Source organism: Xiphias gladius, chromosome 17 (assembly GCF_016859285.1).
Source record: "Xiphias gladius isolate SHS-SW01 ecotype Sanya breed wild chromosome 17, ASM1685928v1, whole genome shotgun sequence".
In the NCBI taxonomy this organism is placed as follows: Eukaryota; Metazoa; Chordata; class Actinopteri; order Istiophoriformes; family Xiphiidae; genus Xiphias; species Xiphias gladius.
Genome location: NC_053416.1, coordinates 932,147 through 944,688, shown reverse-complemented (window position 1 = coordinate 944,688; position 12,542 = coordinate 932,147). Strand labels below are relative to the sequence as shown.

Genomic DNA, 12,542 nt, shown 5'->3' with positions numbered 1-12,542 from the left:
ATCTGAGGTCCACGGGGCCATACCTTTTAAATTAGTATTACTTAGTTCCTATCCTTGGTACTTTATTCTTTTTGGTTTCTGATCTTCAACTCTGTTTTATCACTTGTGTGATGGACCAAAGTGTTCTTGTTTCTCTCTATTGAACAAAAAACTTGTTAATGGCAGTTGGCTGTTTTTAAAAAGGTCCAGACGCGGGTTGTCATTATTGATCTAACCTGATTGAATAGGAAAACCCATAAAAAGGTTTGAATTGTACAACAAAACACTGAAGTAGGGAGGGTTCTCACTTCCAAAAGATGTGGGTTTGTTGGCACCAAAGGCATTGTTCTGCTGCGAGAAGAGTCCGCCGCTGGTGCCTGTTCCGGAGTTGCCAAACAAGCTGGTGGACGTGCCGCTCGCTGCACCAAAACCGAAGCCGGTGCTGGTGGAGGAAGTCGCTGGCTGGCTGAATGTACTGGACCCAAACAGACCACCTAGAGGAAAGTGACGGGAGCAGATCAGTGTTTATTTATACATCTTTAATTAGATGTTCTACATTTCAAAAAATAAATCTCTCTTTTTTTAAGATTGTTTATTAGCTGTACCTACCCCAATCCAACGCTACATACCCAGATGTCTGCTACCGAATGAGTGAGTGCCAGAGTTAGGTTTGTGATGAACTTACACCATTATTCGACCTGTCGAACAATGGTGTAAGTGTGGTTCCAATGGTGTTTCCCCATTGGCCGTTGCTCTTTCAAAATGAACTGGCACAGACAGTTTTTATTGCGTTATCAGGGGTCGTTTACAGGCAGTGTTGCCGACTTAGCACCTTTGTCGCTAGATTTACCGACTTTCTAGACCCCTCTAGTGACTTTTTTTCCCTCTCTCTCTCTAAAAAGCAACTACTGACAAATAAAGCAACTTTTTGGAAAAACTTTAACTACTGTCCGTAGAAGAGAGTCACCAGTGTTGACCCGCGAGCGCAAGGTCGGTCTTTCCCTCACCAGACACACGTCTCTGTGCGTCTCATTCAGTTGACCGCATGGCATCTGACACAGACGTGAATGAGCTTCTAACTTTCTCTCTGATCATTTTAAAGATAAATACACCTGAAATCTCAGCTCAGTCGTTGTCTTTAACTCATGTGTCTGGTGATTCTGTCAGACGACGTCGTGGTTATAAAACCAGGATTTTAGCAACAGAGCAGCAGCTTGGAAATGGTTTGGAAGTGACTGCTGGTTAACATGTCGTCTTAATAGGCCACGTTTCAGTTACTGTTACATACTTGTTCCGTCGTCTGACAACAGAAACAGAAAAACATGTAAATGAGAACAGCTTTATTGGGAAGTTAGCTGCATTAAATGTCTGTATGTGTGAGCACAAAGCGTAGGAGAGAAGTGAACAGATAAAGGGCTGAAACCCGCTGACTCTAGGAAGAATACAGCGACATTTAGTGACTTTTCCGGCAGGCGTTAGCTACTTTCCATTGAAAGTAGTAGTTTACAGCGGTTCCACAACTGTTTTTAACAAGATCCTCAATATCGCACATGGACCATTCACAGTCCAGCGATAAACTAGATTTTGACCTGGTCATGTTTTTATAGCACCTTTCAAAAACAAGGCAATTCAAATCATTTTACGTAAGACATAAAAAGAATTAAGACAAGATATAAAAGACACGCACAGTAACATAGAAAAGACAAAACTATAACTAAAGAACACTATAACTTAAGAACAAGCACAAGCAAACAGAAAAGTCTTCAGTCCTGATTTAAAAGAATGGACAGTTGTAGCAAACCTCATGTTTTCTGGACTTTTGTACAGATATTTTGAGCATAAAAACTGAGTGCTGCTTATCCAGGGATTGTTTGGACTCTGGACAGTAAGCAGACCCGTCCCAGACCACCTGAGGGGTCTGTACAGTTCATAATGGAGGCATAGATCAGAAATATATTTTGCCCTAAACCACGCAGTGCTAAAGAGTTTTAAGTTAGCACTTTTTAAACTTTCTGAATTTTAAAAAATGCTCAAAGCAGAGCAGATTCAGAGACTTGCAGACAGATGTCGTCTTAGCAGGTGAGACAGGACACTGAACAAACAAATAAAACAAGAGCAAATGAGACAAGAGCTGACAAACCAGGTTTATTCTGTGTGGAACCAAACAGCCCTCCTGTGTTGCTGGCTGTCCCAAATGCAGACGTCCCAAAGCCTCCCGTCGTCCCAAAACCTGTGTCTGCAGATACACAGTTCATGTGAGGACAGTTTGACACAACACTGAGTAATGCTTCAAATCACCTGAAACTCTCTCATACTGCACTTAACCAACAAGAGACTGGATCAAGAGGTTTAGTCTGTTCATCATATCAGAAACCTGATAGTGGTTACCACAATTAGAGCTGAATGACATCACCTAAAATCTACGTCAAAGGTAAACGTAAAATTCCCCTAACCGATGACTTTAAAAATCACATCAGTGCATGGTATTTCCTTTTTCCAAGTCTTTTTTAATGACAATATGAACAGTTGAGGTCTCTGGACTTCTCGCTTGTTGTAGAGATTCTGTTTCTGATTCGTACTTCTCTGTATGAAATAAAACATTAACCTTAACCTGAATCTGAATTTTGCCATTTCACATTAAAAAAAATCCCATATATCTACTGAGTACAGTTACTTTTCAGACAATCATCAACGCCAGTATTTAGAGAGATTTGTCTGTGTTTAACAGTTTCATGGGAGAAAACCTGAAATTATACAGGAATTTAGATAATTATTTTACTGAAAGCTGCAAAATTTGTACATTTCAGTCAGTAATACAATCATAACGTCACTAATTAAAAAAAATATGGAATATTATTTAGATCTAATCACCATGTTCTATTCACAATGATAATTTCAGCCGTTTTTGTGTAAATATAATAAGTTTGGACATTGTGTGTGTTTGTTTAACTGTAAACTTTAAATATCCAGGAGCCAGTGTCAAGGATCATCTGTAAGAATCAACTCGGCCTGGTGCTGCTGTGGGTTTGAATTAAAGCAAGTTTAAAGAAATAAATAAAACTACTTACTTTGCTGTCCAAAGGTCGATGAGTTGCCAAATCCACCTGTCCCTCCACCGAAGGGAGTACCAAATGTCTTGTTGAACATCTTGCCCTGCTAGCAGGACTGCATAAGTCTTCTGCCTGAAGGTAAACAAGAAATACCACTTCAAAAGTTTTTATATTGCTGCATTCCTACAGGAACATCTCCTGTTTATATTCTGCAGATTTCTCAAAGCCCACTGTGATGTCTTTAATGTACTTGTCTTGTCTGACCAACGGCCCAAAACCTAAAGATTTCCAATTTACAGTAATATGATAAAGAAAAACATCACATTTGAGAAAATGAAACCAGACAATATTTCACATTTTTGCTTGGCAAATGCCTAAAACGATTAATCAATTATCAAAATCATTGCTGATCCATTTTCTGACAATTGACTGATCGATTAACCAACTAATCATTGCAGCTCTAGACTGAACTAAAATTGAAACAGTGCCTTGAGAAAAATTAATCTAATTCAATTCACAAGCAACAAAAAAAAAAAAAAAAAACAGGGATAGTAACGGAAGAATGCATTTAGGTTTGAGGAAACGCATTTTTGTCTAGAACAGAGGATCCAGTCTTTACGGTGAAGGTGTCACTGTGGACGGACCAAAGGATAAACACTACCTGCTACTCTACCACCAAGTAAAGGAATTTGATTAGATTTGTAGAATTAATCCCTCTCTCTCTATTTCAGTGACATTTCTCAGGTGGACCACGCGTGTCAAGTACTGCTACTGGTCGAAAACAACAAATGCACACTGTCTCTCCACAGTTATATGCACCTGTGTCAGTCAAACCTTCCTGCACCTCCTATGCAGTCATGTGGGGTTTGACTTTGCCTTTCTACCCAGCAGACGAGCAATTTTATCTTGTCTTGACTTCAACAGTTCCCCTTCCGGGCTATTTTGAAATGACATTTCAGACAGTTGAAATTTCAAGCTGGAAACACTTTGATATCTCACCTTTGATGAGATATCAAATATGCTTTGTAGCACCTGTTAGCATTATTTTCAGGTCCTTAGTCAGTTGCTCAGAGAAGCCCATTGTCATTGAGTGAAGAGTCAGAATTTATCATCATATTATAATTCCTAATGACAATCACTGACCTGCCTACAAGGGTCGACCAAGGCCTGATGCGTTAATGAAGTTCTGAGTGTTTTAGAAGTAGAAGGGGGGCCAAACATTTGCACACTATTTTAGTGTTCGATTTTCGAAGAAAGGCTCTTTTTTAATTTCTGTTTGCTGTAGGGGTTGGATTTACTTATTTTCACTAAAGTGTATTTAAAGTGTCAAAAGTAAAAACTGTTCGTCATGTGGAAAAAAGAATGCTTTGTATGCTTTACCGCGTAAGTAGTTTTATTGCTGTAGTTGGTTGAGATGGAGCAAATTTTAACTACCCTATAAACTGTTTGGCAGTTTAATCTGCAAAACTGCCAGTTCTATGAAGACATTACAGAATATAATTACATTCTACAAACCTTATTTTCTTTAAAAATAAAAATAAAAAAAGTGCAGTCAGTGCAGTAAGAATACTGTTTTCAGGATGCTCGTTTCCAAATGCTCTAAAAAGCAGAAAAGTCTGAAGCTTGAAACGAGAAAGGATGAGGCTGGTTGATGAGGCAACTGCATTGAAAGATTGAAAGATTCTAAATGCACTTTTCTTTTACTAAAGAAAATAAGAGTTTCAGGACTGCTGCCAGATAAAAGCTGTGCATTAAAAAGTACAATATTTGCCTTTGAAGTGAAGTGAATTAGATGTTTATAGTAACGTAAAACGTAAATACTCAAGTAAAGTACAAGTACCTCAGTACATAAGCAAATGCAGCGGTATTATTGTGACTGCATCGGTGGAAATGTGCCAGTTGAAACCTGAGCACGACACCGTTTTCAGGTGAAGCTCGGGTCCTCGGACCTGAACTGTGCCGTTACCGCAAGGGGCAACGTCAACCGACCCTCCTCGCTCCACGTGCCAGCTAACCGGGCTGTGTCGTCAGCGTCGCCCGTCGATCCGAAACACAACGTTACCGTCGGCACCTAAAGGTGGGGTGGGTTTAAACCGGTTGGGAGCCGAGCCCGTCCCTCGACGAGCCGGAGCCAGATGAGACCAGTTATAAACCGAGAACCACCACCGACAAACCCGAAGCGTGATTTCCGCTTCAGCTAACTACGCGTTAGCTCTGCGACCCCGAAGCATAACCTGAGCTATCAACAAGCCAACCCCTCCCTACTAACGGGTAGGGTGAGCTTTTAAATCCACACAAACTCAGACCCATTTCGGACGTTTGCCCTGATACCGACAGTTACCGTTTAGAAGTTATGTGCGTCAAGCTAATGTTAGCCACCTAGCTCTCCCGCTAACTACTCAGCGTTGCTACGTAAACGTTAGCAAAACAACAGCTAGGCGGACAAAGAATAACCTGTACTTTCACACACATTTACCTTTAACAACGTTGTTCTGGGTGGTCGGTTTCTCTATCAGCCTTCCTCCAACAGTGTTAAAGCCTCAGAATCCGAAATTTTCAACGAACAAAGTGTCTTTAGCGAAACATCGGCAGCGTCTGATAGCTTCGTGTCAGCTAGGAGGGAAAACTGTCCGCCGTCACGACGCACTTTCATACGTCCTACGTCATGACGCCGCCGCCGCCGCTCGCTTACTCCTTCTCCTTTTCACTTCTTCCTTTCCATCAACTGTTCTGTGACTTCTTGCGTCTTCACTTGTCACTTTTGTATATTCAGACGTGGCGATACCTTATGCTACTAATTCTGCATTTCAGACACAGTCAGGGAAACTCCATTTAACATTTAACAATACAACAACAGAATTTCTATATTTGCTGACACTGATGATAAATGCACATTTTGTAAAGCAGACTCAGAGTGTTGCATGTTTTTTGGGGGTTTCTTTTGATATTTCAGTTCTGGACTGACATAAATGACTGTTTTCAATAGAACTAGACTCTCTGTAACCATGATACCTAAAATATTATAACCTATGAATGTAACATTACTTCTCTGTGTTTCATTGTTAATATTTTGATTGTAATTGGTAAATTTCATATCAATGAAGTAACATTTTTCAACTCTTTCCTTAAATGTAAATAGTTGATTTATTTATCTATGTATTGTTTTGATAATTTTATACAGATATCACAATTTAACATTTCTTTTTGTTAATTTTATTTATTCCTCAAATTTACTTAGTATTATTGTTGTTTGACATTGAAAAATGTATCTATGTTGCTAGTGAACATGTGAAATGAATAGAAAAAAGTACTCTACTGTTGCCTTCAGACATTAATAAAGAAACTAAAACCAATTTAGTCAAATCAATTTTAACTTTTATTATCCAAAACATTATTCATTTGGTAAGAGGCAAAACAAATACTCAGAAGTGGTACAAAAATACATTAAGAAAAGCAGCAAACACAATGCACAGACGAAACAATATCAAAGAAAAGCTGTAAATCTCATGCTCTCCCTCCCTAATTAAATCTGCTGGTATTCGCATTTGAATCAATGTCTGATTCATCACATAATTGGCATTTATTGACTAAGCACTGGTGGACTCAGGGCTGACCGTTAGGAAAATAAATCAACCCTAGAAAGATTATTGTAGTTGTTGTATCCGACACTATTCCATTCAGTTGATTTTGGTACAGTGCTGCTCACTAGTTTGCTCAGCCACATCGCCTTTGCATTGTCCTCTTGTCTTAGCTGCATCGTTCAAGCGATCATTCTCCAAACTGAAGCTGATCCGCTTAGAAACAGATGTAAGGAAGGACGGCTCTCAGATCTTCTGCTGTTGTCCAACGAGAGGGACATCCCAGTTGACCATAACGAGGTCATCAGCATTTACAAACCCACGGCCAAAAGAAGAATTCTCCCTGTTTTCACCAATCTTGCTTCTCATTTCCCCAACAAGACTGCTCAAAACAGCTAGTTCTCAAGATGTTAACAGTTCCATGTTTTTACTACAGATGTATTCGTTTATATGCTGAATCACCCTATAAGGTGTTAATCTTAGTCGGGGATGTGGCCTTTTTACCAAACATGCATCGTTGTTCTCTGCTGATGGGGGGCCACTGAATGTATCGGGTGCCCTTTATATTTTTTCGCCCCCGCCACTCAGACAGAGGACAGAGTCTGTCACTGTGACCAAGCATGTTTTTTTAGACTTAAAAACAAGTGCAAAGATGCAATGTTCAGGGCCATGCAAAGGATTCACTGACGACAACGTGCTAGACAAAGCCGAGGATAGACAGAGGTCAGAGGACAGAGGTCACCATCCTGAGGGCCTGAGGGAAGAAACTTTTCTGAGTCTGTGTTGGAATGAGGTGTTTGCCTGAATGTAGAATCTAAAATCATCTATTGCTGGGGTGGTGAGGATCTTTCCTAATCCTACAACCACTCTGGTTCTGCACCCTCGGGTGTAAAAGTCCAGAGTGCAGCTGCGATGGTGCTGAGCAAGGCAGCTCTCGGACCAGTAAGGATTCTTTCCGCAGAACCAGAGTACAAGGTCTACCCATAGGTCTACTCCAGGTCTTCTCATCATTGCTGGTGATCCTCCACATCAATACTGTGTCATCGGCAAACTTGATAATCGAGTTTAAGCCGTTCCTGACCACACAGTCATGCATGTACAAGGTGTATAGCAGGGAGCTAAATACACAACCTTGGGTAGGGTTTGCAGGCGACAGCCCACCCTGACCACCTGCGTTCTGGCATTTGAAGAGTCCAGGATCCAGGCAAAGGGGGAGGTGTTTGGTTCCAGTTCCCTCAGTTTGTTATGTTACTGTGGAAATAAAATCTGGCTGCAGTCCAATCAAATAGTGTCTTTTTTAACATTACAGCTGCATTCACTGATTTCTTCTGGCCACTTGGGGGCAGCAGACCAAGCTTAAAAACATTACAATGAGCCTCCAACACAGGGAAAGTCACGGTTGCCGGGTGAAAAGAAGCAGGGGGAGATGTGTCAAAGGTAGAAAACGTCCGTCTGCAGCCTCCACAGGACGACAGCAGAGTCCCAAGGAAAGCAGTAATAGAGATTTGGGTGCTGGCAAAAAGCTTAAATAAATGAAAAAATGCAATAAAAATGAATAGATTATAACATGGATTTTGTTTTATTTTAAATATATGTTATACAGTGCTACAGTGACCCTCTCTCAGTGTAGGGGCAGGTAAGATAGTTTCCAGCTTTGTCTTGTTGTCTTATGCTCAGGGTATAACGACCTAAAAAATATGACAGAAATAACGTTTCATGTTGTCAAACCTCACAGTGAAAGCTTCATACAGAAACTACAGTGTGTTAAGAAAAGAGGCTGAAATATGCTGAGATCACGAGCTGTACAGACTTTCTTAAATCTGATATGAACACAACACAGCTGCATGCGTTTACTTGTTGATTCAGTTCCTGTGAAGATGGATGAATTAAAAGGGAAAGTGCCCACTGAGGCTTCATATGCACGGGACCCAGATTTCTTTTGATGTCACAGTCAAGATCACTGGTAAGTGGCCAGAGTAGACCAGACCTTCACATTGTTTATATCATACATTTTTCGCAGGCAAGTCTCACAGAGTTGTACAGTGGGGAGAATATATGAAATCAGAGAGACAAAAAAACAGTATTAATTGGTGTATGGGGAGGTCAGTAGACATCCTTGTTTCCTCCCGCCAGATGAGTGAGGGACAAAACCAGCAGTCTGGACGTCAAACCAGCTATTAATCCATTCTGTGTAACTCAGGCCTAAACTGACAGAAAACATGTGATACTATATATGAGGACCAAAACAAAATGCTATGTATGTCAATCATATAATATATTTTTATTTTATTCTAGTATTATACCACAAACCTAGCTCTAATCTTATTTTAAAACATGAAAAAAACAATGCATTTGCTGTGTATGATCTCCCTACATATTCCTTGAAATTTGCCCTGGAATGATTTATATGAAAAGCTGCAACTACACTACACAGTTTAGGATTAAATTCAAAGTGAAACAATGACAACTTCAATGAATCCTTTTCGAATCTTTGTCACTACCACTTTTTTGTTGGTTAAATTTAGAATCATAATTTGACAGGCTTCTAGAAGCAGATTTCAACAAATACTGACTAAACTATAACAGTGTTATTCTCTTTCATTTTAAGCAAAAAGTTTTCATTTTTTTTCTTAATATTTAATGAACGCTGGATATGACGACACATGATGACCAGTCTGAGGACAGCATGAGTTTAACAGACATAGAGGTTAATTCATTCCATGTGTCTTAGGGCGAGAACCTGTCCTTCGATGAGACGACTAAGAGTTTCAGTCACTAGCGTAGATGGTGCACAAGGGTGGGCCTGATGGTCTGGTCTCTGAACCCATAGATACGACCACTCAAACACAAGGAGCATGATAATACACACATAAAAAGCATTTAGGATGAGCAATAGTGCTTTCTTCGTAACAATTTTTGAGACATCTACAAGCAATGAGTTGTGCATAGTTTACAAAACACTGCTTACGAGCTAATATTGAAACACGTCTCAATATAATGCAGTCCAGTCCAACACCACTCCAACTACAACCTCAATAATTAATCTATAGTTAAATTAATACCTCTCTGACAGCGTCAATCAAGAATGAACATAATTATCTCTGTAGCTCGAGAATTTATGGCTGAACAGATGTATCCGATTACATTAAATTTTAGAGGTGTACCTAATAAAGTGGTTACAGAAGGTAGACTGGTAATTAAGGGTTGTTTTCTTAAGCAAAAAAGCCAAACATTTTACGCTTGCAGCTTCTCAGATGTGAGAGCCTTTGGGTTTTTGGTCAGACAAAACAAGATGTTTGAAGACACTTAGGCTCTAGGAAATTATAACATTTTCCACTATTTTCTGACATTTTTCAAGACACACTGATTAACTGAGAAAATAATCGGAAAATTAATTCATCATGAAAATAATCCTCAGTTTTGTAGTCCTAGTGTTCACCCAGCTTTAGAGGTGTTGGTAGGTGTATTTGTCCACTTTCAACAGAGTAAGGCTAGCTGTTTTTCCCTCTGCTTCCATTCTTTATGCTAAGCTCGGTTAACCAGGTCCTGACCCCATCTCCAAGCTAAGGCAATACAGTGGACACACATTTGATCGATATCAATCCTTTCATCTCATTCTTGGAAAGAAGTCAAAGAAGCCTATTTCCTAAAATGTTGAACCATTCCTTTAAACAGTAACTTAGGTAACTTGGTAGCAAATACGGGCTGATTGTGGATGCAGTCTCTGTTACTACGACAATGAGAATAATTAACAGGCAGTTACACAGCAGAACAAAAAAGAATAAAATAATATATGTGACACAAACCAGAACAGACTAATGTGTGGGGAGGTCAGGACACCAGGTGAGGTTAGATATAGGTTGGTTCTGGATGCGGGAAATGGTGTCAAAGGCTGATGTACCAGTGAAGGGGGCTGCCTGTGTTCACCAGGCTCTTATCACCAGTGCCCTGATGGCCTAGGTGTTAAGACACTTACCATGAACCACAGATTCATCAGTTTGCATCCGTCCAGGACCCTTTGTTCCACCTCTTTCTCTGAGTCTTACTCTTCAGTTCTATCATCTCTCACTACTGTTAGCTATCCAATAAAGTGCCCCACCCAACTGCATTTGCCCCACAACAATAGATGTTAGAAGTTACAACTGAAATGCTGCCAACATTTCAGGATGAAGTGGAATGAAAGCAATTTAATGAAATTGGCATCTTGTTCTTGGTTGTCACAATTATAATATTTATTCTTTCAATGAATTTCAAACAATACTGAAATATGTTGTTGAATTAAATGAGCAATGTTGTTCTCAACATTATAAAGCCGTAATTTCTATTTGTTTCCTGCTCAATTGCTGAAGTCAGATATGTTGACTCATGGAGGCCACCGCAAAAACTTGACAAAGCTTCACTCCTCAGCCTTGGCTGGGACGACTGAGAGTTTCAGTCGGCAGCACATATGGTACAAGAGGACGGGTCTGATGGTCTGATCTCTGAGCCCATAGATGAGAGAACTCAGACATCTGGGGAAGATGATGGTACACACATACAAAAAATTAGTGATGCGCACAAATACTATCCTCGTTACAATTTTCGAGAGAACTTTAAGGATTGGGTTGTAAATGGTTGAGGAGAGACTGAGGCCCAGCTGCACCAGATGCAGCAGCAGTGTGTTAAGAGCCTTACGAGCTGAAGCTTTGTCTGTAGAGGCTGATCTGGCTGCTACCATCACACCAGTATAGGAGGAAATGATCGACAAACTAGAGGAAACAAACAGAAAACCAGTAAAGGCTTTGTCGTAATGATCGGATGAGGGCCCAATCAACATAGCCATGACAGAGCAAATGTCTGTCATCTGCAGGCTCTCCAGGTCTTCAAATGGATATTCTAAAAGCAAGAAAACTCGAGTGAGGACATTTAGTAAACTGAAGGCCCAAACTACAACGATAGCCACCCCTGTGTTTCTGATGGTCATGATGGTAGCGTGCCTCAGCGGGTAACACACAGCTACGTATCTCTCCAGAGACATCACCACCAGTGTGAGAGGAGAGATCACAGTTGTGAGATTGGCAAACAGGGCAAGAACACCACACACAGGATACGTCATCCTTATTCTACTAGCAGCCAGTAGGTACAATACCTGACTTTGTGCCAGCAGTACAGTGTCTGCAAACAGCAGGTTAAACAGAAAAACATAACGGGAGGTCTCCCGAAATACCGGTTTACTCCTCAATGTGAATAACATGGTCCCATTAATCAGGAGGAACACACAGCATGGCACCGTAGACAGAGTGGAAAAGAACACTAATCCCAGTAAACCCTGATACTGCTGTTCAGCAGTGACGTTATTGTGAAACTGAGCTGCATACGACATTGCAGAGAAGCATTTAAGACATGTAAAATATTAGGCTGCTGATGTCACTGGAACAAAAAATCAAAGTGAATCTTCTTCAGTTTTTCCTCCTAGAACAGTTTAGATCCAACGTCTCTTCAACACAGATGCCTGAGGCTTCATAAGAAAAACCCAAGTTCATCCACATACATTTTCCCTGTGTAGATAGCAGGTTAGAGTCTGTCCTTGTATGTATGTGGGCAGAGCTGGTCTGCAGGGTTTGCTTGTCCCTGTTTGCAAATTATGAGCTCTGTCCTCCCAACCTGTTCACATGACACATCACGTGTCAACATGGTTACCAAATCAGTAAGGGCTGACGTAATCTCTCTTCCATTACCAAACATGCTGGTCCATGTCATATTGTCCTCCAAAGTGGATAATCAAAAAGCACATATCCAACTCACTCAAGTTTGGGTGGTATTTGGTTGTTATTTATATTGGTTGTTATTTTGGTTTTCTTCAGTAATAAACTACATCACATTGAAGGACTATATGTAGTGACTGCCCAGTGTGTCCTGGATGTCTGTGTTGGCCATTAAAACTGATGAGCCTCTG

General features: G+C 40.4%; 2 protein-coding genes across 6 annotated transcripts in view; both read right to left on the bottom strand.

The window, feature by feature from the left end:
* The window catches only part of nup98 (nucleoporin 98 and 96 precursor), a 38,599-nt gene extending 32,906 nt beyond the window's left edge, over positions 1 to 5,693 (bottom strand). For all 5 annotated transcript variants that reach the window (XM_040150340.1, XM_040150341.1, XM_040150344.1 and 2 more), the window contains exons 1-4: positions 5,506 to 5,693; positions 3,048 to 3,161; positions 2,120 to 2,215; positions 288 to 473 (exon numbers count right to left, since the gene is read on the bottom strand). In XM_040150340.1, the coding sequence (XP_040006274.1) occupies positions 288 to 473; positions 2,120 to 2,215; positions 3,048 to 3,126 (361 nt within the window). In that variant the 5' untranslated portion in view covers positions 3,127 to 3,161; positions 5,506 to 5,693. The remainder of the gene's footprint in view (positions 1 to 287; positions 474 to 2,119; positions 2,216 to 3,047; positions 3,162 to 5,505) is intronic.
* A 5,310-nt stretch (positions 5,694 to 11,003) lies between these two features.
* On the bottom strand, positions 11,004 to 11,969 carry LOC120802501 (odorant receptor 131-2-like). The gene has a single exon (XM_040150403.1). The coding sequence runs from the start codon at positions 11,967 to 11,969 to the stop codon at positions 11,004 to 11,006; it is 966 nt and encodes a 321-aa protein (XP_040006337.1).
* Between the last annotated feature and the right edge of the window lie 573 nt (positions 11,970 to 12,542).